General features: G+C 51.8%; 3 protein-coding genes across 3 annotated transcripts; 2 read left to right on the top strand and 1 right to left on the bottom strand.

The window, feature by feature from the left end:
* Positions 1 to 406: 406 nt before the first annotated feature.
* NCLIV_020000 (putative SF-assemblin) lies at positions 407 to 2,483 on the top strand (the record flags this gene model as incomplete). The annotated part of the gene is made up of 7 exons (XM_003882194.1): positions 407 to 410; positions 606 to 775; positions 956 to 1,117; positions 1,317 to 1,403; positions 1,592 to 1,797; positions 2,030 to 2,147; positions 2,424 to 2,483. 7 exons carry the CDS (start codon positions 407 to 409, stop codon positions 2,481 to 2,483), a joined length of 807 nt encoding a protein of 268 aa, XP_003882243.1.
* Positions 2,484 to 4,045: 1,562 nt separating this feature from the next.
* Positions 4,046 to 9,870, top strand: NCLIV_020010 (putative F5/8 type C domain-containing protein; the record flags this gene model as incomplete). Its single annotated transcript, XM_003882195.1, has 12 exons — positions 4,046 to 4,206; positions 4,263 to 4,438; positions 4,494 to 4,575; positions 5,214 to 5,666; positions 5,724 to 6,070; positions 6,481 to 6,683; positions 6,736 to 6,856; positions 6,914 to 7,057; positions 8,186 to 8,436; positions 8,491 to 8,782; positions 9,305 to 9,556; positions 9,692 to 9,870. 12 exons carry the CDS (start codon positions 4,046 to 4,048, stop codon positions 9,868 to 9,870), a joined length of 2,661 nt encoding a protein of 886 aa, XP_003882244.1.
* Positions 9,871 to 11,491: 1,621 nt separating this feature from the next.
* NCLIV_020020 (uncharacterized protein) lies at positions 11,492 to 15,741 on the bottom strand (the record flags this gene model as incomplete). Its single annotated transcript, XM_003882196.1, has 5 exons — positions 11,492 to 12,059; positions 12,244 to 12,551; positions 12,859 to 12,993; positions 13,490 to 13,947; positions 14,322 to 15,741. 5 exons carry the CDS (start codon positions 15,739 to 15,741, stop codon positions 11,492 to 11,494), a joined length of 2,889 nt encoding a protein of 962 aa, XP_003882245.1.
* Positions 15,742 to 20,906: the final 5,165 nt, after the last annotated feature.

The raw sequence follows: 20,906 nt of genomic DNA on the forward strand, positions 1-20,906 counted from the left end.
CCCTCGATTTATTATTTCGATACTTCTTAAGCCGCTCCGTGGGTTCGTCCTCCTCAGGTTATGTCTGGCCGCACTCACGTTGCTGCCGATTATCCCAGAAGGCGGCGTGTAATCCACAGCTACGTCCACAAGGTCCTGAACCAAGCAGTCCCACGGCTTTACTCCAGTCCTACGCGGCTTGTGGATACGATTGTGCAGGAGGTCAGTCCAATTTTGGCTGATATGGTTGGCGAGCCTATCTTCCAACTATCGAATTACGGCTGAAATAGGGTCAGCTGCAGTTCTTTCTGCGCTGAGGTATCGCCTAACACGTCACGGTACGCCTCATCGTAACGCCACGCCTTCGCACGGATGGTGGTTTCTCAAGGTTAAGTTGAACACCACTAAACTGAACGCAATTATCAATATGGGTAAGTCAAATAAGCAGGGATGCAGCACTACCTAGGACAGTGAAGAACGCTTCAGGTTCTAGATACGCACAACCACGTGTCTTGCCTCCGCGGCAGACAGAAGAATCTGCTGTTCGGTGTACAACCGTTCCCCTGTGGAGGTGACAGGCATGTTCACGGCTATGCCGCCTGTTTGTGTGTTACACTTTTCCGCAGGAGGTCCTTGCACCATGGCGGGGGCTGCGGGATCGTGCAGCGGGGAGGCCGGGAAATCAGAGAGGCTGCGGATGCAGCTGAGTAGTGTCGGTGAGCGTTTCATTGGTTTCAAGACTTCTATTGCTGACGACACGAGGAGAAGGCGGATGATGGAAGAGCAAAGATTTCAGGTAAAATTCACAATTCAGACAGCTGCAGGAAAGGATGATGCCTGGAAACAGCAGTGGAAATGCCTGTTTTGAGGGCGTATCGTTTGATGACGGAAAGGGCTCTTTTGCAGTGTCGCTTTCTCAGTGTAGCAGTAAGCTGTCGGGTATGTCTTCGCGTTTTGTTGCTTTCTTGTAACACAGGAAGTCAAAGAGAGCATTGCAAGGCTAGAGAAGGCCCTAAATAGCGAAATCAAACGCAGAGTGGAAGCGAATCGTACGCTGCAGCGAGTGGCAGAGCAGATGGCGAACGAGATGCTCGAACGACTGCAGACTCGGATTGCAAAGCAGATAGAGAAGTTAACGGTGAGATTCTGCAGAAGAATAAACCAAAGAATGGCATGCGGAAGCGATTTTTCGGTGGGAACCAGTGAATGCGGTGTGCTTGCTACCAGATTGACGCGGGGCACTCCAAGCTTAGTAGAAAACCTAGCAAAACATAGCGTTCTACGAAACAACTTCGGGAAAACTCGTCGTTGTGTCCGAATGCGTTGGTTCTCTGCAGATCTCTATGGACCTGCTTATTACCAGATGCGAGGGTCTCGAGAGAAACCTTGCTCAGATGAAAGGTGAACTACCTAGCAAGCTGGCGGTAAGTCCGGTGCTGTTTCAGTACCATCTTTTGCAAAACGTCCGTGCTTGACTACCCGAGAAAAATGACATCACACTCTCAATCAGTGAACTGAATCAGCAGGTTGATCCAGTTGGTCACGGGCGGTGCTACTCTCCTGGTGTGTTTTCACGCGTGCCAGTTTCTGTGTGCTACTTTTTGGTTTCCAGCAGGAGACTGTTGCTCTCGTCAGTGAGTTGATGACACTCAAGGAGCAGTTTGAGCTCGAGAAAAAGGGAAGTATTGACCGAGAGCAGATGCTGGTGAAACGGTTGAATGAACTGCAGTACGGGCTTGACGCCAGACTCGAGGCGGAGATTGCTCTGCGGCAGGAGCAACTAAATCATCTAAAAAAAGACGTCGAACAGCTCGTGAGGTACGCCACAGCAGTGCAGGCGTTGTGATTCTCTAGTTCGGACTGCGGCAAGCGTTCTTTTGTGTTTTGTTTAAAGGTGCTAGTATTCCCATGTTCTTATGGTGACGTTGTCTAGTTCGGACTGCGGCAAGCGTTCTTTTGTGTTTTGTTTAGGGGTGCTAGTATTCCCATGTTCTTATGGTGACGTTCTCTAGTTCGGACTGCGGCAAGCGTTCTTTTGTGTTGTGTTTAGGGGAGACGAGAGCCATGAGCAATTCCGAACGTTTATTGTGGAAGAATTACAAGCAATGAAAAGTGGACTTGCTCTAGCGACACAGGCTCGCGAGCAGTCGGACGACGAAATCATCCATGTAAGTCAGCATGATGCATTCGCGAGTTGCGGACGTGACAGCCAGACAGGAAGCGAGACGCCTATTGTTACGTTAAGAGAAACTTGCTGTGCCTGCGTATTGTTCTGTCAGTTTCATTTTAAAGGAGTGTTTTGATAGATCCTGCACTTCGGGGCGTATACCAGATATATCAAAGCTGTGATTGTTACAGAGATGCCGGCTGTCGCCATGCAGGGACTTGAAGCCTGCAGAGGGAATCACTGAGACGAGTGGAACGGAGTCTGTTTTTCTGTTCAGGCCATCAACCAGTATACGACAGCGTTACAAAAGGGCCTACGAAATATAACGAGCCGCTGAGAACAACCCAGGAGAAACGCCTTTGTCGAATCATCTCTCGCTCACCATTAGTCCTGCTTCCTACTAACCTCGCATGGCCGATTTCTTCCATTCTACAATTGTTATGGAACGTCTCGCCTTTACTTCTGCCTATGACGCACGCTGTCTCAGTGCAAAGCCATGCAAGGTGACGCGACAAACTGACACCTCTCTCCGAGACAACAAGAGCCAGCAGTATCTGGTAGAATGCGTTTTTTCGCTTCTTTAAAGGAAGACATGAGCGGTTTGGCAGGCACCAACCGCTGCAACCAGTTCTGCCTTTAAAAGATAAAGAGTCATCCTGAGCAAACCAGATGCAAATGCTTTTCCTGGTGTGCACATTGATGCTGGTACAACGCCACAAGCGAAGCCCTAATTCCTAAATCCGAATGCCAGAATTGTCAGTCGGACGTCCTTTGCTGATCGTGCCACGATTCCGCCGTAGGGGGGACGATGGTGACGGGCACTAACGGAACAACCTAACGAATGAAAATGTGTAAAAAAGCTCATTGCTTTTGTAGCGCACTGGCGAATGAACCCATTAAGTGATTGACAGGTTTTCCTAGCGTTGCTGCTTTGCAAACAAACGCAATACGCCTGGGATAGAAACAAGGGGGGGTCTAGGCCTCTCTGATGAGGGGGGCAAACAAATACTCAAACGACGTCAAAAAAGAGCCTCCCTCATTATGTACACATGAATGAGGGCTTCAGCTCTCTTCCACGGGCCCCCATGAGCGTGTCATACAAGTGTATGTTGAGGCAGATCATGCCTTTCGTAGTCTTTTGAGCATGCGTGCCCCGTGGGAGAAATGGGTACCGTGATTCCGCAGTTTAACCAGAAAAGCGAAGTCGGTGACTTCATGATGTCTGCGCAGGATGCCATTCATACTCCATTTACACCCTTTTTTTACGGGGTCCCCTTACTCTTTGCTACCACCAGCAGTCACCGAGGCATACCACTTGGCAACAAACAGTACCTCTCGTCCACTCCAGAAGTCCCTGTACATCTGACTTCTACTACCCCGGTTTCTGTGTGAGCATTGGAGAGCCACCCTATCATCCCACCATTACTCGAGTTGCAGAAACCGTTACTAGGTATGGCTTTTTCATTGGGTCGTATACCTATGGTACCCGTTTTTCTGGTGAATAGCTCGTGAACAGTAGCCAGAACCTGATGTCGCACGTCCTAGTCAACACAAGTGAGATCGTGCTGAGGTTCACCTCCTGGTAGGGGAAGAAGACTCTTACCTCATGAAAGGATACGCCCGGAGGAAAATGTACTGGTCTGCATAATATCTGGGATGTATAGTTTTGTCCGTAGACACATGTAAGCGGTGTACCTCCGGAGCGTTTTGGTGAGAGTTTTTGTTACGTGCAAGATGGGTGCCGCTGTAGGTACACACCAGATTCCGTGAATGCGCCAGCGGCCTGCTGCCCAATGGCTGGGTGTCTTTCCCTCCTCCGTAAAGATTAGTTCTGTCTCCCTCTTCCGCACGTGACTGCAGAAGGGAAGCAGTGTTGATTTTCTGCATGCACCAGTCAACATGAAGTGGCACCTTACACGAGCGGTAGAAATAGGGTTCTTGCTGTGCTTAGCGTCCAAGGCGATTGGCTGCTGTGGCCTCGAACAGGGGGAGGCCGCCGATGCTATTGACAAAACTTACATCAAAATCGCTGCCGCGGAGGCATCCTCAGTTTACCCGAGGTATGAGTGCCTTACTTGTTCTAAAGTCCTTAGATTGTCCCCTATGTCATCTTCAGTGTCGGAACCAATGGCATGAGGGAGTATTCACCTGACCAGGCCCTGACCAAGGGCTCTGGCTACTGGAGCTCCGAAGGGAACCACAAAAATGACGTTGTGAGCTGGACAGGAATTCTGACGAATAGACGTACGGTGGATGGAATCAACATCAACTGGGCGTACGCACCGGGGAAAGGTGGGAGGCGTGCTGTCAGCTAACCTCAGAAACGCATGCTGACTCTCCTATTCAGTTTCGATTGCGGTCAGTTTCGATGGGAAGGAACCGTTCCAAGAGGTGGTACCATTTCAAGATGTGAACGCCCCAAGCGGTACGTGAGTGTTTCAGCTGCCCATTATCACACTGCATTAATTGTTTACACCATCGCAGCTGCTTACGAACAGCAAATAACCTTCCCGCATCCAACCCGTGTGAAAGCAATCCGAATCTTGATGAAAGACGCTCGATACGAGTATTTCGGAATTAACCTTGTCCAACTTGTTGGAGCTGGCAATCCGATACTTCGGATTCACAGTGGTATCACTAGCCCTCACCAGGTTCGCTGTCGGTCACCTTCCGTGTTTGTGTCTCCAGTGCCACAGCCAACCTCATCAGGATATGTGCCTGCAAATCGATGAACACGATGACGTTGTTCTCGACGGTTGCCTTGCATCGCTTACAGCGATGGATGGTAGAGCACTCTGGAAATACAACGAACTTGGTACGGACCCGTACCATCTTGTCTGGTTGCAAATATAATGGCACGGCTCTATTTGTTTTTATCTGTGTAGGACAACTGTACAACCCGATAAAAAACAAATGCATGGTTTTAAAGGACAATGTTGATCTGGATGGCGGTGCTATTGTGGCTCAGGACTGCGAACACTCCTACAAATATAGCGACGGGCGGAGCATATGGCAAGTTGGCGATAAAGACTTGTTTTCTCTTCAAATGTCTAATTTGACACCTCAGGGAGCTGCAACCAAATAACCAGCTGAAGCTGTTGAAGGGAGGCAGTTTCTGTCTGTCACAGGAGGGCTCCAAGGCTGGAATGACTAATGTCGCGAAAGACAAGCAGGCCAAAGCGAGCCATCCAAGGCCAGGCGATACCAGCCACGGGCCTGGGTTCGCAATCGATGGCCACTCGGAGACATACTGGGCCTCGCAAAACTTTCCGGCAAACGCGGTGCCAGCTGCAGTGTTCTTTGACATCGACTTGGGGGAAAAGTACAAGCTGAACACCGCAGCAATCGACTGGGAGTATCCAGCTATGAGCTACTCAATCACCATCAGCGAAGATGGCAAAGCGTTCACACCCTGCACGAGCAATCATGTGAACAGTCTGTATAGCACTCTCGATGATCTGAAAAGTCAAGTGGGACGCTACGTCCGCCTGACGTTGGAGAAGCCCCATCCTGTAAATGGGTAAGTTTTCCTTGCTTGTTGATCCAACCTCTAAAGGTTATGTTTGTATGTATACAGACGAATCGACAACGACCTTCTTTATGGCATTCGCGAGTTCGCCATATACAGCAACAGGCTGCGGTCCATTGTTCAGAGCTGTGGTGTAGCTAAAAACTCTAGTGATGCTAGAGATAAGTATTTTCTAGAACTCGTTGCAGAGGTCGACTTCACTTCAGGAAACGAACTTCACAATGCCGGCGAAGCTGTTGCACGGGCGAGCGCACAGGTTGCTCAACACGAAACGGAATTAGAGGCGGCTATGCCGATGCTGGCTACCTGCAAGGCGGACAAGGAACAGGCGAAGGAGAAACTGGTCTCCTTAGAAGCCAAATATGGCTCGCTTTCCGACCAGTTAGCTGCCTTAGGTTGGCGAAACTTCTCTTTTCCTGGAAACGAGAAGCTTTCTAATGCTGATGTTTTTTCCCAGACAACTCCCTTCGGGTAGCCGCTAGGCTCTTCGGCCCCTCGAGCACCTCCAGTCTGACTCCTGGGTACTCTGAGGCATCACCAGTCATGGATTGCTATATTCTCAAAAATTCAATGCCACAAGTGATATCGGGCTTCTACTATGTGGCACCCAATTGTGCTCCCAAGGTGCTACGGGCTTACTGCGACAGCGAATATGGAGGTACCTATTTTGTACCGCCAGGTAACCATAACTTCAATATAACTAGACGGGTCCGTCGTCGTCCGTCGTCGAGTATTAATACTTAATACTCCAGATAACGATGGGCTTGTAGAACCATCAGACAGTGTGCGGGCATGTGCGGGTAAGTCATCAACCCATCTGTTATTCTCGTGAAGAAATCCATCCTCTCCCCAGCCTATGGCCTCGAGCCGATTCATCTGCACAGCGCGAACCAACTCGCTTCACTCCACCGAATGCTGAAGTTCATCGGAGTCGACTTAAACAATCCGGTTCCCCTGGGAATCAGCAACGGACGTGGCGCGTTCTACTCTCTTGACATGAAGAAAGACGTGAGGCAATTCCTGAATCCAGAAATCATTCTCTCTCCAAAAATTGTCTCAGATCACGGGCTACGTTATGGGAGCCAATGCTCGGGAGGCCCAAGATGCCAATACCGTCGGCATCGGAGGCGAAGGGCTCGAGTTCTTCGACTCCTCGGAAGTTGAGATGTCTGCAATAATATGTAAGTCTAGACAGAACCTGTCGAGAGCATGCAACCCCAATGTTATGTCGTGTATAGGTTCGACAAACCAGGACGCGCTGAATCCACCACCGGCATACATGGACATTTCTTGCGCCACGCCTCCTGGCGGGAACGCCGCTTTCGATGGCCCGCCTGGCACTTCCTTGACGGTGAAATGTCCACAAAACTGCCTTTTCAGTGGTGAGGGGCAACACTGATCTTTCAACGTATGCGTACGAGAGGACCAATTACCATATATATCAGCCGAGGGTGCTTTGGTTGTTGGTGGCGAAGAGGGAATCTATTCTGATGATAGCTCCATCTGTCTGGCAGCTATCCACGCTGGCGTTCTGGATCGGAGTGGACTCATTAGAGTTCATATGGTTCAAGCCCCCAACGAGCTCGAAGGAAGCGAAAGCAACGGCGTTACTTCTGAGAGCTATAGTGGACCACGAGCGGCTCGTTCCTTCCGCCTCGAATCTGTGGCAGTGAAATGTCCTCAGGCGACCCAAGAGACAGAACCGTCCAGTAGCTTCTTGGAAGTCCATGCTGTCCGTGATGAGCCATCGTTGAGTAGCGGCGTGGTAGGTGTCACAGCGTCCTCTGCGACTCAGTGTGGTGCCACGACTGTTGATGTGCCTCTAAAAGATGACGAGTGCCAGACCAGATTCAGTTGTACAGCAAGCGGTCACGGTTGATGACAAGGCAACCGCCGGAACACAAGCAGCAATCCGTCAGCTGGAGGTCTTGGTCAACTCTAGGGTGGGGTCGATAAGCTCAGCTGTAATCACAATGGTCGAAGCAGAAGCCAGCAAGGTAACATCATACACTGCACATCTCCACGCAGCGGCAGGAACCACTTGAATTCTCTATCACAGATTATATCTGAAGCCAGAGGGATTTTGAAGCCAGCAGGAGTGCTGGAGGAAGAATTGAGAGTAAGACCGGACTCGCAGCCTCGATGGGTTCCAATAGTGCTTTATGATCTTTTATGGTTAGGCCAGGGCAGCGCGCCTGCTTAGCAAGGCCCTGATACTGGCAGAGAACTTGAAGACTGCTGCTGGCAGAGTCGCGTCAACACTCGAGCGCACAAATCAGCAGCTACAACAGGTAAAGCCGCTCCTTTTTCTCTGAGAGGAGTGCATACTGCAAAAAATCATGCAGGCCTTACTGACTCGTGCAAGGCAAACCCAAGCTGACAGTTGGGAATTGACTGCGTTCCATCCTGCCGAGTTCTATGATGTATTCGATGTTTATAATTCGAAGACTGCAATAGGTGAGCGCATCATCTCAGCTTTATGCGGCGGGGTCTTGATAGTGTTCGAACAGGAGCTGGGATCTGGAAAGTAGGGGAGGCACCGGTGGGTGGACGCGGAGGGCGGAGAATCTTAAGCCAGACAGCGGTGGTAGCTCCAGCCAATCCTGGCATTGCGGCTGTGGGCACATATGCGAGTGTCAGAAATAAGAGGTTTTTTGATGGCATCCTCTCCACCGATGTGTACATTTCCGGCTCCGGTTCGGTTGGCATCGGCTTCCGGATGAAGGACTTCGAAAACATGTTCCTTTTCGAAATGCGGCAGGTGCGTTAAACGCTGGAGTTGCCTTTAGCAATCAATCTGCAAAATTTTTTGCAGGCAAATGGCGGATTCAAGAGACTCCTTCGCATTGCTGATGGAACTCCGATCGAAGTGGCCCGCGTCGACGATGGCGGCTATTTGGAGGGGAAATGGTACACAGTTCGGATCGAGATGAGAGAGGCACGCTTGCGGATCAGTGTGGTGGAGGAATCGACAGCACCCGTCGTTGTTGAGCCTGAGGCAATAATCGATTTGATAGACGGTTCTTTCATGTCCGGTTCTATTGGCTTCTTCACTAGTGAAGTTGATGGTGCATACTTCGACATGGTCCGTGTAGATGCCCTTCCCTGTGTGTTGCGGACTGAGGCCCTTCCACCAAAGCCTGCGACATGCAGCAACTACAGAGAATCGGTATGATGGTTCGGGCTTCCTTCATCCTCCTTGCTCAAGCACAAGTGACCCTGTCTTCAGTTTGTTGGAAGTCTCCGCAAAAACTGGAGCGTTTTGGAGTCCGACACCATTGGGGGGCCGGCTCGTTGGGAATACCGCACAAATGTCGGGGGAGAACCCAAAGTTCTTGCCCAAACGGTAAGATATAAATCCAACGCGATCAGCTCCGCAGGAATCTCGTTAATTTCGTGTTCCTGCAGTCGAGTGTCCGTGGTCGCGAGGAACACGTAAGATCTTCTGCACCCAGGCTACCCTGCTGTCATCTTTCCATCGTTCTGCACCCAGACGCCGACCATAGCTGTCCTCGGCGGAAACCGAGGCTGCGACAGTGGAATACTTTCTTTCAAAGTTTTGCCGCAATGCGAGGGTAATCGGACTCTGTACAATCATTAACAAATGATCCCGCCATTGCGGTCTTCAGGTGGCATTGTCGGAGCAGTATTCAAGTATATGGACCCGCACAACTATATGCTGTTCGAAATGAGCCCCACTTTTGCCCGCTTGAGGAAGAGGGCTGATGGCTTGTTCACCACTGCAGCCAAGTCGTTCCTTGGAGGTTACAAGATAGGGGAGTGGAACAACATTACAATCACGTTCAACGGAGGAACTGTCGTCGTGAATGCGGGCCGAGGCGGATCTCCCATTCCAATCTTTAGTGTTATTGGCAGAGAGGGTAGGTGAAGTGGAAAAGCGAAGTTGAACCGCTGCGACATCAGTTGTGTTGCCAGGCTGGGAAGGTGGCGCAGTGGGGTTCGCCACATGGAATTGCGGAGGTGTTGCGTTTGCTGATATCACTCTGGTGAGCCAGATACCGTCAACCACGTCTGCCTGAAAAAACACTGTCTGCCTCCGAAGCATCCGCTCCAGGAAAATCGCATAGTTCCGAACCCCTTCAGCTCAGCTGTCTCTGTCTTCACGGAGGTTGACACAGAGGGAGAAGCTGGCGTGCAAACGTGTCTCAACAGGAAACATGCCCTCGAGAGGTAAGATCCAATACCATTGTATCAATGACACCAGCCATTAAATAATGATATAGGGCGGAGTTTTGTAACAAGCTACAAACGAAGGGCGAGGGGATGACGGAAAAGTGCAAGACCAATTTTTGTGACGTATGCTGCGAGGAGGAGCTGCCAGTATCAGCGAAGGCACGCAACTCTTGCAAGAAGCAGTGTCACAAGAACGACGCAGAGTCTACCACTGCACTGGAAGCACTGGAAACTGTTAAACTGGGGTGCTCAATTGGTAATTCTTTATTAGTATTCTTGAGCTGAGGCGGAATTTCATTTGCTCAATGTCTCAGAAGGATCGAAACCCATTTACCGTTTTTGCGAAGCGGAGGCAGACAAACAAAAATGCCAACGTATGCGAGTGCGACTTTACAGCGTCGATCTTCCTGGAATCATCATCGTCATTCAGGGGAAGTTTGCCAGATGTGTTGTGAAACAGCCAAGGTGACACATGACCAACCCCATCGAGCGAGGTACCGTTCGTTTGATGATGTTAATTGGGGGACAGTGAATCACCTGTTTTTCTTGTCTGCAGGAGGTTTGTTGCTCACGAGTGCAAGAACTCGTGCACCGTCCCTGCGGCTCAACAGGAACTATAGTTTTTTATCTTATACTGGGCACCGTGAAACCTTCCAAATGTCTCATCATTTTCGCCCGATACTTATTGGTGAACGACGCTGACCAGAAGATTCCACCACAACTGAAAAGCGTCTTCCGGCACCGGTATAACAGACGCGTATCCGGCTGTCGCTCAATGAACCAAAGCCTGCCCAGCCGTCACTCGATTACATGTATAAGCAACAGTCCGTATGTAGTATGCCAATGTTTCTACCGCTGCCACCATGGGTCTCCGTTCGAGTTACGTTCACTTGCTTGAAGGGGCGGACATGTGGCCCGACAAAGTAATCGTGTCAGCATTGGCAGCGCTTTACTTTGCATCTGGCCGTTTCTGTTTTGTGGTGGGCAGTCTCATGCTCACTGCCGCACCGACGTCAACGAACAGCTAAAACAACAGCCACGGAACGAACAAAAAACCTGTTTAATCCGATCCGCTGGCGCTCACCATGTCTTTACTCGTCTATCATCTGCTCCATACACTTACACGAAACAATGTTCCTTCCATCTAACGGAAAACAACAGGATTTACAGTGTCCCTACGGATTCCGGACCGCATATGCTATACACGTCCAGCTAGCACCTCGCATTTATGCCTCTCTCATACCATGCAGTTTCTGCAGATAGGAGGGGCACTTGAATTTTTACTGGAATGCCGATTTGCCTTCTGGCTGCCATCAATTGATACAACCGTCAAAACTAGCACCATTTCAGTTGAAGAAGGCATATCCCTCATCCGGCCGGCTCCCGATTCTCTACTAAGACTACAGATATTTTTGAACAACGCACTCCCTGAGCCCATTGACCAGTGGCGCAGACGACAGGCAGCAAAAGTCTACCCAAACGTTAATCGAGCTCATGGCTGTCATTCTGCTGATGCTGATTCCGGCAACAGGCCTTCATAGGCCTTCTCGGCCATGCATCCATTCTGCTGGAGTTAGTGTAGAATTCGAAGGCGCCCCGGATCGACTTGCTCCAAGCCGTTGTCACTTGCGATCGCCTCCAAGCTCTTCGTCTGACACGGGTGCCTCTCCACTTTCTTGCACGTCATCTTGAAGATCGCCGGACTCTTGTAAAATTTTCAGTCGCGTGCCAGTCAGTGCCTCGATCAGATGCACGCGGGTCTGGCTTGGCATGTTCGACGGAATTTTCAGAGCAATGAAGCAACAACTGAAGAGCCTAAGGAAACTTTGCAGTTCGGCAGGATGCTGAGCCGAGCTAACTGCCCACACGGCAACTTCGAGCGACGAGCGGACCCGATCGAGTAACGTTGGCGAGAGTTCGAGCTGTGGCAGGCAGACTTCAAGCAGGTCAGACAAGACCAGGTTGGTGGCCAACTTGCCGGCACAGAGAAGTTGTTGTTCCTTTTCAGTCAACTGCTTGTGTTCTACCGTCTCGATGGATGTGCAACGGCCCAGCTCCTGTCGCTGCGACGGTGAGTCATCCCATGTCGATGGCCTGGTACCGAATAGCTCTGTCGTCCGACCGGAGCGTGCACGACGATGCGGAGTGCCCTGAGACAAGATACCAGAAACAGCACACCGTTCTTCAACGCTCCACAAACCTGCATAATTTGCGACACTTTTGACAAAGTGGCTCTGACGCTGCTGAGTAAATTTCTCTCACTTCCTCTGAGGGATATTACTTCGCAATTAAGGGACGCTCTTGCTTCGTGTATTCCCGGCAATAAAATTGCAAGCGCCTCATCTCTCACCATGTCGGATATATCTTCCGTGACGGTCTCCTCAGACAAGCTTCTTGTTCGCTTGTTGCACCCCATACTCTGACTGCTGGGTGGCTCCACTCCTGCTCTCCCCGATGCACCATCAGTGTTCTCCTTGACCGACGGGGTTCTAGAGCTTCTGCATTGCAAGGTTTCGTATGATCGAGCTTGTTCCTGAAGAGCTTGCACTGACTGCACACGCGCCTCGATCGCCATTGCCCGGGCTTTCTCAAATCCGTAGCGGGCGGAAGAAAACACCAAGAGTTGTCGACGTGGCCCGACAGTTGCGCAAGTCCATGACTTCGTGTGGGAGTTGAACCATACTCCATGTGGAGCTATACAAACAAAGACAGCACGCATGCGTCGACACTTCGACACACATAACTCTGCATCTCCTTTACCCCTAAAAACAAGAGAAGGTATCACTCGCAAAGGCCGACAGTTCTGTCAAAAGCCGTCAACAACGTGATTTGAGTGTGACGCCATACCGCACGTCGAACTACACCAGGTAACTGGAGAGTGAGACAGCGGAAGTACACCGGACTAACTGAGAACCGCCTGCATAACAGAAGTGTTTACAACGGATCAGTCCCCTCTCGCTTCCGACCAATGCATATCAATGGGACTTACTTCCAGCTCTACTCCCTCCTTTGCTGGCCGTTCGAGCAGTCGCTGCTGAGTAATCATCCTGTTGGCGGCGATTATGCTGAACCAGCGATTTCGTTCTGGCGCCTCGGCTTGTTGCTCGCGTTTCAGCAATGCGTCCTGGTGCAAGTAGACAGAATGTACCACACGCCACACGTTTTCCCTGCGGTTCGAACCCTTCACTCGGTGTGGAACACAAACGACGCGTCCTGAACGGCCATAACAGAACGACGAAAACACAACCTGCAACACTTACAGATATAAAAGTGTGCAGTGGTGCCGTTTTACGGGAACACGCTGCGGACTCGGGTGTCGGCAAACAGCGAGCCTTCGAAGCCGAAACAATCTTCCCGAGGAACCGCGTATTCTCTTCATGAGGTAACTTACTGGATACGATCCGTTTGCGAGGAGCCCGTTCCGAAACGAGAGAAGGAATTTCACTAGCCTGTACCGTACAAACCGTGAGCAGGTGGTAGAGCATCACACAGCTTTGATGTTGAAAGCGTATTGTTCTTTGAAGCGCACGTATTGAACCACTCAATAAAAACACTCACAGGTTTCGGCAGTCGCGTCTCGTTACAAAAACGAATGCTCGTTGGCGGAGCTGGGGGCTTACCTCTTTCGATGCTGCACCATCTTCGGAGACAGGAATCACTTCTTTGCTACATTCTGCACTTCGGCTCCGGCTTAAAGCTCCTGGGGTGTCGACACCAGTGCTATCATCCTCGCGGGAGCCATCACCAGCAATGCTCCCGCCAGACGACGGGGCGTGTACGGCGAGTCCCGATGAAGCAATCTCCCCGATGTCACTGCTGTGGTGTGCCCAGCCCGCCTCTGTTGACGACCTCCACTCTGCATCACCGGCACTGACAGAGGCTGCTCTATCACTTTTTGCAACTTTTCCTGGCACTGCCGTTATCCGCCGGCACTTCGTTGCGAAGTTTGCGGCGGCCCTGTTCCCGCCCCCACTGTCGTCTGAGGCGGCAGCCAATCCCTCCGGTGTCAGGCATCCGTTCTTGCAGTCAATCGCCATTTGCCTCGCTCGGTCGAACCCAAGGCGCTTCGCGCTGAACACTGTAGCGCACAGATCACACGGAGAAAAGACCAAATTGCGTGTCCCCTCCACACCAGCGCCCGCCGAACCTGAAGCACGCACTCAACGTAGAGACATGGTGCGCGGTGGTAAAGAGCCAACCGAAGGCAACTCCCCGAGATTCTTTGTCAGTGACTGTGATCGCGACCCTTCAAGGGTAAGCTACTTGACAGCCTAACAACTGGTAACTGTCCGGAGTACGAGCGTGCTGCTATAGTGGCTGTATACAGACACTGTACGTCATCACAGCACCCGGCCCATGGATTGCCACCCTGCAGCATTCCTCCCTACGCGGTTTCTGCCCAGCTCACATCGGATACATAACTTTAGTGACAATCTGCAACAGCGACCGTACCGTAAAGTCTTTTGCCGACTCCAGAGACGCAGGCGAGCCAGCAGCATGTGGAGCGGTTATACCAAACTCCACGCGGGACAACCACGGCTGTGCTAAGAGTGTCGCTCGAGTCGTCAACAGAGTTCGCTGCTTCCATTGTATTGTCTTCCTCTATTCTGGCCGACACCCCTACAGCAGTCGCAGCATCAGCTTCGCTCACGCCAACTTCCTGTCCCTTCATCACCGAGGATAATCCACTGGTGGCTGCTGTGTCGGCCAAATCTCGGGGACTGGCGGCCTCAATCGAATCTGAATCATTCGAACGACTGCCCGGCGATACGAGCGAAAAGGAGACGGGACCACTCTTGTCGCACCCACTGTGCGATGGCGGCTGTCTACAGGCGGCAGCACAATCCGGTTCTTGGCAGCTCGGGACCGACAGTGGACAGGAGTCTCCGGACTCCACTGTCTGTAGTGCGCTGCTTTCCTCAGTGTTACACAGAGAGCCACCAACGCTCCAGCAAGGAGTACCATCATTGGTCGATGCTGTGCACGACGGATGTAGCAGCTTGCCCGCGTAGTGAGACGCCAACGAACCGCCCTCTACTCCCGACCCTGTCAGTTCTGAGCACACCGCGGTCGACGTGGTATCGGAGCTATCTCGGCTGTGCTTTTGCGGAGCTACGCTGAGGCCCGAGTTCGACGTGGACAGTGTGCATCCGCTAGACAGATCGGGGTCTGCCACATGGTTCACCAGCTTTGCTGCGACTGGTTGAAATAGATCCGGTGGTGTCGATGCCGTGGAAGCCGACTGGAATGTCGACGAATCACTTTGATCTGACGGTTGTTCTGCCGAATCAGCTGAGGCATGCATTGACGAATCAATTCCACAGGGGGCGTCCAAATCTGCGCAGACCAGCGAGTGGGGCGGCGACGCAGATGTATGAGCGGACACTGGGGAAGTGCTCGGCGAAGACAAATTGATCGAACACATGCGAGATAGTGGGGGCAGCGAACATTCCACTGTGGACTCCTCCAGGATGGACAGCGACCTGCCTTCCGTTTGTTTGGAGTCGTCCTCGAATGAGAAAGCCGCAGAGTCTATGGAAGACGAGCTGATACTAGGAATGATGGAGTTTTGATGGCAGGCCATTGGCGAGTGCACCATCAGTTCTTGGTCCCGGCATCCTGACCGGCAGACAGTGGACGATGTGTCTTTCGGCGGCATATCGCCGTTGTTTAAGTTCATCATCGAAGGCGGTAAACAACGTGCTTGGATAAATCCAGGCTTTAACGCCTGCGGGGACGACCGGTGTTCATGGGGAACAGGGGTGTTGCTCGCGGGCTCCAGCATTTTCGCAGGATTTTCTACTTGGGACTTGTTGTGGCCGTGGGCGGGACGAAGAAGACCGGCACGCCAGACGACTGAACTTTGCTGCATGATCAGTAGACACGAGGAATATCGCTGCGACAAAAAGCCGAATCAATGGGACCGTCCACAACGATATTCACTGTTCGGAACACGCTAAACATCAGAACAAGACTGGCGCCACAGGTGCCTTGGTCGTTGCACAACAGAGGCGTTTGTTAAAAGCGCCCTGGGACTACAAAACACCTAAACAATCCGGAATCAAAGGAATTTGCCGCTGTCTAGCAATACATAGCGGAGTGGCCTCCTTATAGGCGTGCCAGCACGCGATGTGGGGCTTGACAGAGCACGTCCAGCGAAGCGTTAATGCCGATGTGCAGGCGTTGCCCGATGCTAAGAAACAAAACAGGTGCCTAGAAATTTGTTCGCGGGGGAATGCCAGGGGCAAACTGCTAACAGAAGCACAGGCTGCTTTCACCACCGGCGTACGAGACAAAGCTCCGGAGCCGCAGAGACGGCGTCTTGCTTTTGCTCCTTGCCACAGTAAAAGGCCAAGACAGTTTCATCACAGCGTGAAAAAGGTAATAAACAAAGAGAAAACAGTAAGCAGAGAGAACTGGGAATTACGCCCCACTAGGGACAACCCGACAGTGCGACAGAAGATCTCTATGCGCAATCTCCTGCAGACACCACGCCTACTGGGGCCGCCAGTTGTCGTCCACGAAGTTGCCACGACGGGGATTGCACAGAGTTGACTCGTTTCACAGCGATGCTGCTCAGAATGCAAGGGCACAAAAAACGGTAAGTTGATTTGAGGAGGAAATCAAGACACGGAAAAGACGTAAGCAAAGGCAACACTCTAGGGCAGGAGGCGGTTCATCCCGTGCATTCAATCGGCCAGAGTCGAGGTCAACCCTGCGACCTTTCTCCTACCACATCACTTATGCTCGCGCACGCCTAGCAATGGTTCGGCAATAATGACATGGGCCGCAGCAACTCTAGGACTGTTTCTACTCGGCGCGTTCCTCCTCGAAAGAATTTCGCCGATACCACAAACCTACTAAAACGTATTCAGAAAATCGGTACGGCAGGCACAAGTTGTGTTGTGGTGCCGCTTTGGCGTAGCCGCCGTTGCTTGAAGTGGCAAGTCTCTGCCACGTCCCAGCCATTGTGTATGCCCACGGTGGCTGCGCATCCGTGGAAGATGTGTAGCAGCAGTACGAAGGTCTACTGTGGAATCCGAGTGCACCTTGGTGCTACTTTCAACTTTTGCAATCAAAAGTTCCTGTAGTGAGGCTTGTGCCTGGGGGAGAAGAAGCACAGAACGGTACGTAATGCTGAAGGGCGAGCGTCTTGCACTCTCGTACACGACAGACACGAAACGTGTGTCTCGCTAGATGCCCTTGGTTGGCGAGTGCAATCTTGACTTTACGTCTGCTCGGCAACTTTTAAAACTGATCACTGCTCAGTTCCGCAAAAAGAAAAGCAGCCAGCTGCCGCGACAGGGCGCCACAGTTGCTTCCACAGAAAACGGGTTGGAACTCGTTTCGGTTCTTGACTTCAACGGCAGGCGGCTCGCCCAGGTATCTTGTCGCCGAGCAGGATTTACACCCTAAACAGGGCCTTGCAGAAAAAGCTTTACCCTGTCAGCAACCGCCACAACGACTTACAAATTGTGACGCACCTGGTCCCAACGATTTTGCGACCTCTATATGCTACGCGCCTGACATTCTGCGACTCTCGCGTGTGTCATACATACGCCAAACCCTGCGTGGGAGGGGGACGGCGCCACTGGCGGCTCACTGTGTGCATCTCTGCCTCCTCTGCACGACACCGATATGTCAGCCGTATTCTGCTCTTGTTGCATCACTTTACGTATCAGCACTGTGGATGAGCAAACCAGGTCCGCCTCCCCGGAGACCTGTTTGCCATCTCTCTATGGGTGTCATCGACGGTTCGTGTCACTGCTGTGGAGGCGTCAGTGGAGAACTGTAGCAGGCTCGAACTGGGAGTTCCACGCGTTGGCAGGCGTCTTTTTCACAGCATCGTGCCGCAGAACACAGGTTTCTCGCACACGTGATCGGACACAGGAACCCAACTACCCCGGCGAATGGCTACTGTAGAGTGGCTCTGTACGACGTGGAGGAAGCATGTTGTCCGTAGTTAATTTACACATGGAATTGGCTTGCATGACACACCATTAGGCTCCTACGTAATCAAGAAAGTCGACTTTTTGTACGAAGGTCTCTGCAACTAGGCACAGTTTCCTTCAGCCATGTATCCGTAGGTCTCCAGTCCCACCCTAGCGATGCGAATTGTGGCCCCAGCCTCCATTAATGGAACCTCAATAGCCCATTACGTACACTCTAGAGGCAGGGTCCATAGGCAAAAATGACATGTTAGTGTGTATTGAACACGGTCCTCGGATCCTGGCAGCGTGCTTGTTAATTTCTCACTGAGCAAGGTGTCCTCTTGCTCCAACTATATCATGGCTGGCTGCTACGGTTCTTGCGAATTGCAAACCACCCACCCGGCAGTAGGCCGCTCTCACGAACGAATGGCGGCAGCATCTGCCAGTCCACGAGACAAAACGAGGTTGAAACGGGCTTTCTCCAATTGGGGTTTTGAGTGTTCTAAACACGTGGACCACTCGGAAACAGGTGAAGCGCATATGCGTCTTGAGCGACGGGAAAATTGGTGAGTGTGCCGCTGTGTCCGTTCTTCCTGTTTCCGCTCCCCGGCTGACTGTTTGTGACGGTAACAGAGTCTCTACGGACACGCCCTCCATCCCGTTGCCGCGGGTGAGGTACAGGATGACACACAGAGAACAGGGGTCCAATTAAGGCTATCCTTCGTGGTCACGTGAAACAAGGGAATGGACCTAGCTTGGGCCATATTGCTGGTTATGTGCTTACGGTTTCCCTAGGTACCTCCATCGATTACGTGAGGTAGGTCAACGACGTCAGGGCTGTCGTCCTATATGGCAACACAGGACTACTTAGGTGCTGAGGCTGTCCCCCCGCATCTGCATGTGACACCCTGACGGTTAAAAGTTGTCTTCACCTCGCCAGCGTGGCATTGCTCGCTAGCCGCGCCTGATCAATTTCTGGCTGTGTCTACGACACACTCGTCGGGAAGGTGTAACCCCGTAGTCACATGCTTGTGTCAGCGGTTGTGGTAGGGCTGCTCCGCGTCGACGTTCAGGCATTAGTTGCCTTATTCAGAGAATACTTTCTCCGACCCTGCAAATTGTTATCCTTTCGGAGGCGCGGTTCCTCCGTTCTGGGCCTGACGCCTACTGGACGAGTCTGACGCTGACAGCGCGGTACCTCAGAGTTGCTCCACCTGGAACACATCGAGGAGCACGGGAGGAACACTTGTGCACCCTAGGATCTTTTGACCAGCATGCAACTGAAACTGTCGCATCTGTGGCGCATTACGGGGCAGGAGATGTCGCCGAAAACTGCAACTGCCGTCCCGAACAGATCTCGGGCTCATGCCAGCTCCAGGTCAGAATTGCTGCGACAGCCAAGAAGTCGAGCAGCTCGATCGGAAGTCGACGTGAGATCCATTCACTTAATGCTTGGGTAGAAGCCACACTCAAGTGGAGCACATGATACATGTCTATTCATGGAAAACTGCTTCAGACTTCTACCTCGAGACCATCCTCCCTCGTCCCCGGTGGGTTCAGCCAGCGGGCGACGCCACGCGCTGGCAGAAGACATCGTGGGTGAGACGCAGTCCGCCAGTGGAGTACCCATCCCACGTGACAAAGAACATCATTACTACCAAAATCGTGGAACATGGGAAAAGCTTGAGGGGAAGAGTGATTGTGAGTCGATGACAAGTCTAGCGTTTGTCTTCTTTGCACACGTGGTACCCGCGTGACTGCGTCGCAGCTGCCAGTGCGGGGGGAAGCATGGTTGAGAGTAGCTCTACTCTCCCAGCGTATCCAGCACGCTTCCCGCATTATTCACCCGTATGGAGAGGTTCATCTACGTTTGGATAATCACTACTTGCTGAATTGGAGAGATATCTGTTATTCCCCTGTGTGAGGCCGGTGCGCCGCGCTCGGGGCGGCTGACCTGCAGGTTGCGCCCATGTGGCAGCTGGAAAGACGGTGCAGTCGCGCGCTACAAGGATGCCGCCCCCGCCACACGCTCTCAACAGAACCCCCCGACGCATGCTTTATAAACATGACGGATAAAAACAGAGAGAACAGTTCGTCTAACAAGAAGTATACCAGTCGTATGTAAACACACGAGCCGACGTTTTGCACACACAAACTTTAGACAAAGTAGCAACGGAAGTCTCTCTTGGCTGCGGCCGATTCCTTGCGGCAGGGGCATCCCCGGACGTTTTGTAAACCACCCTTTCACCTCTACCGAGGTCACTGTCCCACATCCGGTGCCCCAAAAGTTGTCAAGACACGAACCACTGGGGTGGCAAAATTTCTCGGTGAGAAAAGGGCCATATTTGGGAGATGCAAAACACCAAAGTGGGTCATAAAAGTAAGGCGTTTCTCGTGTTTATCTCCATCGCCGACTTTTTACTGTCCTAAAAAGTTGTCCAACCGTTTATCTCTAGTCCGTTTCTTTGCGTGCAACTACACAATCCCGGCAACCCCGCCTCTCTGATTTTACCAGACCCTCGTTTTAACGTCGCCCGTACGACTTTTTTCGATCCCCGTGAACGAGGTATTTGAGTGCGCTATCTGTTTTGCCGCTCTTGCTTAAGAAGTGTGTGCTTTTGTGGCGTGATCAATAGCTGCTTTTTGATCTGCGATATCCGGCAAGATGCCATCTGGTTTGGTAGCATACAGACACGCAGTGCAGGGTAACGGCACAGTGTTCTGTGGTTGATTGGCTTTCGGATTTCTTGAACAGTTTGACAGTATACCGGACTGGAAACTGCTAGCAGAATCCGCCATCACTGCTGGAAATTCGATGGCGTTTGCCCCCTCCATAAAAGGCCGAATACCCTACGGTGCACTAAGAATTTTTGCTAAAAAATGACAACCGATAATTATCCTTTGTTTGGCGTCTGTTCTGGAGACATCTTTCTTGTGTCCCGGCGGTGTATCACCTCGTTGGGTTAGTCGCTTAGGGCATTACCGATGAGACAAAAGCCGCGTCTACGTCGGGGTCCTCTCTGTCAAGACATATTTGCATCTGCTGTTCCGCAGGAAGCGAGGCCATCCTGTATCCCTTTGCTCAGTCGTGGATGGCGATATGATT

The sequence above is a fragment of the Neospora caninum genome, chromosome VIIa, assembly GCF_000208865.1.
Source record: "Neospora caninum Liverpool complete genome, chromosome VIIa".
Classification (NCBI taxonomy): Eukaryota; Apicomplexa; class Conoidasida; order Eucoccidiorida; family Sarcocystidae; genus Neospora; species Neospora caninum.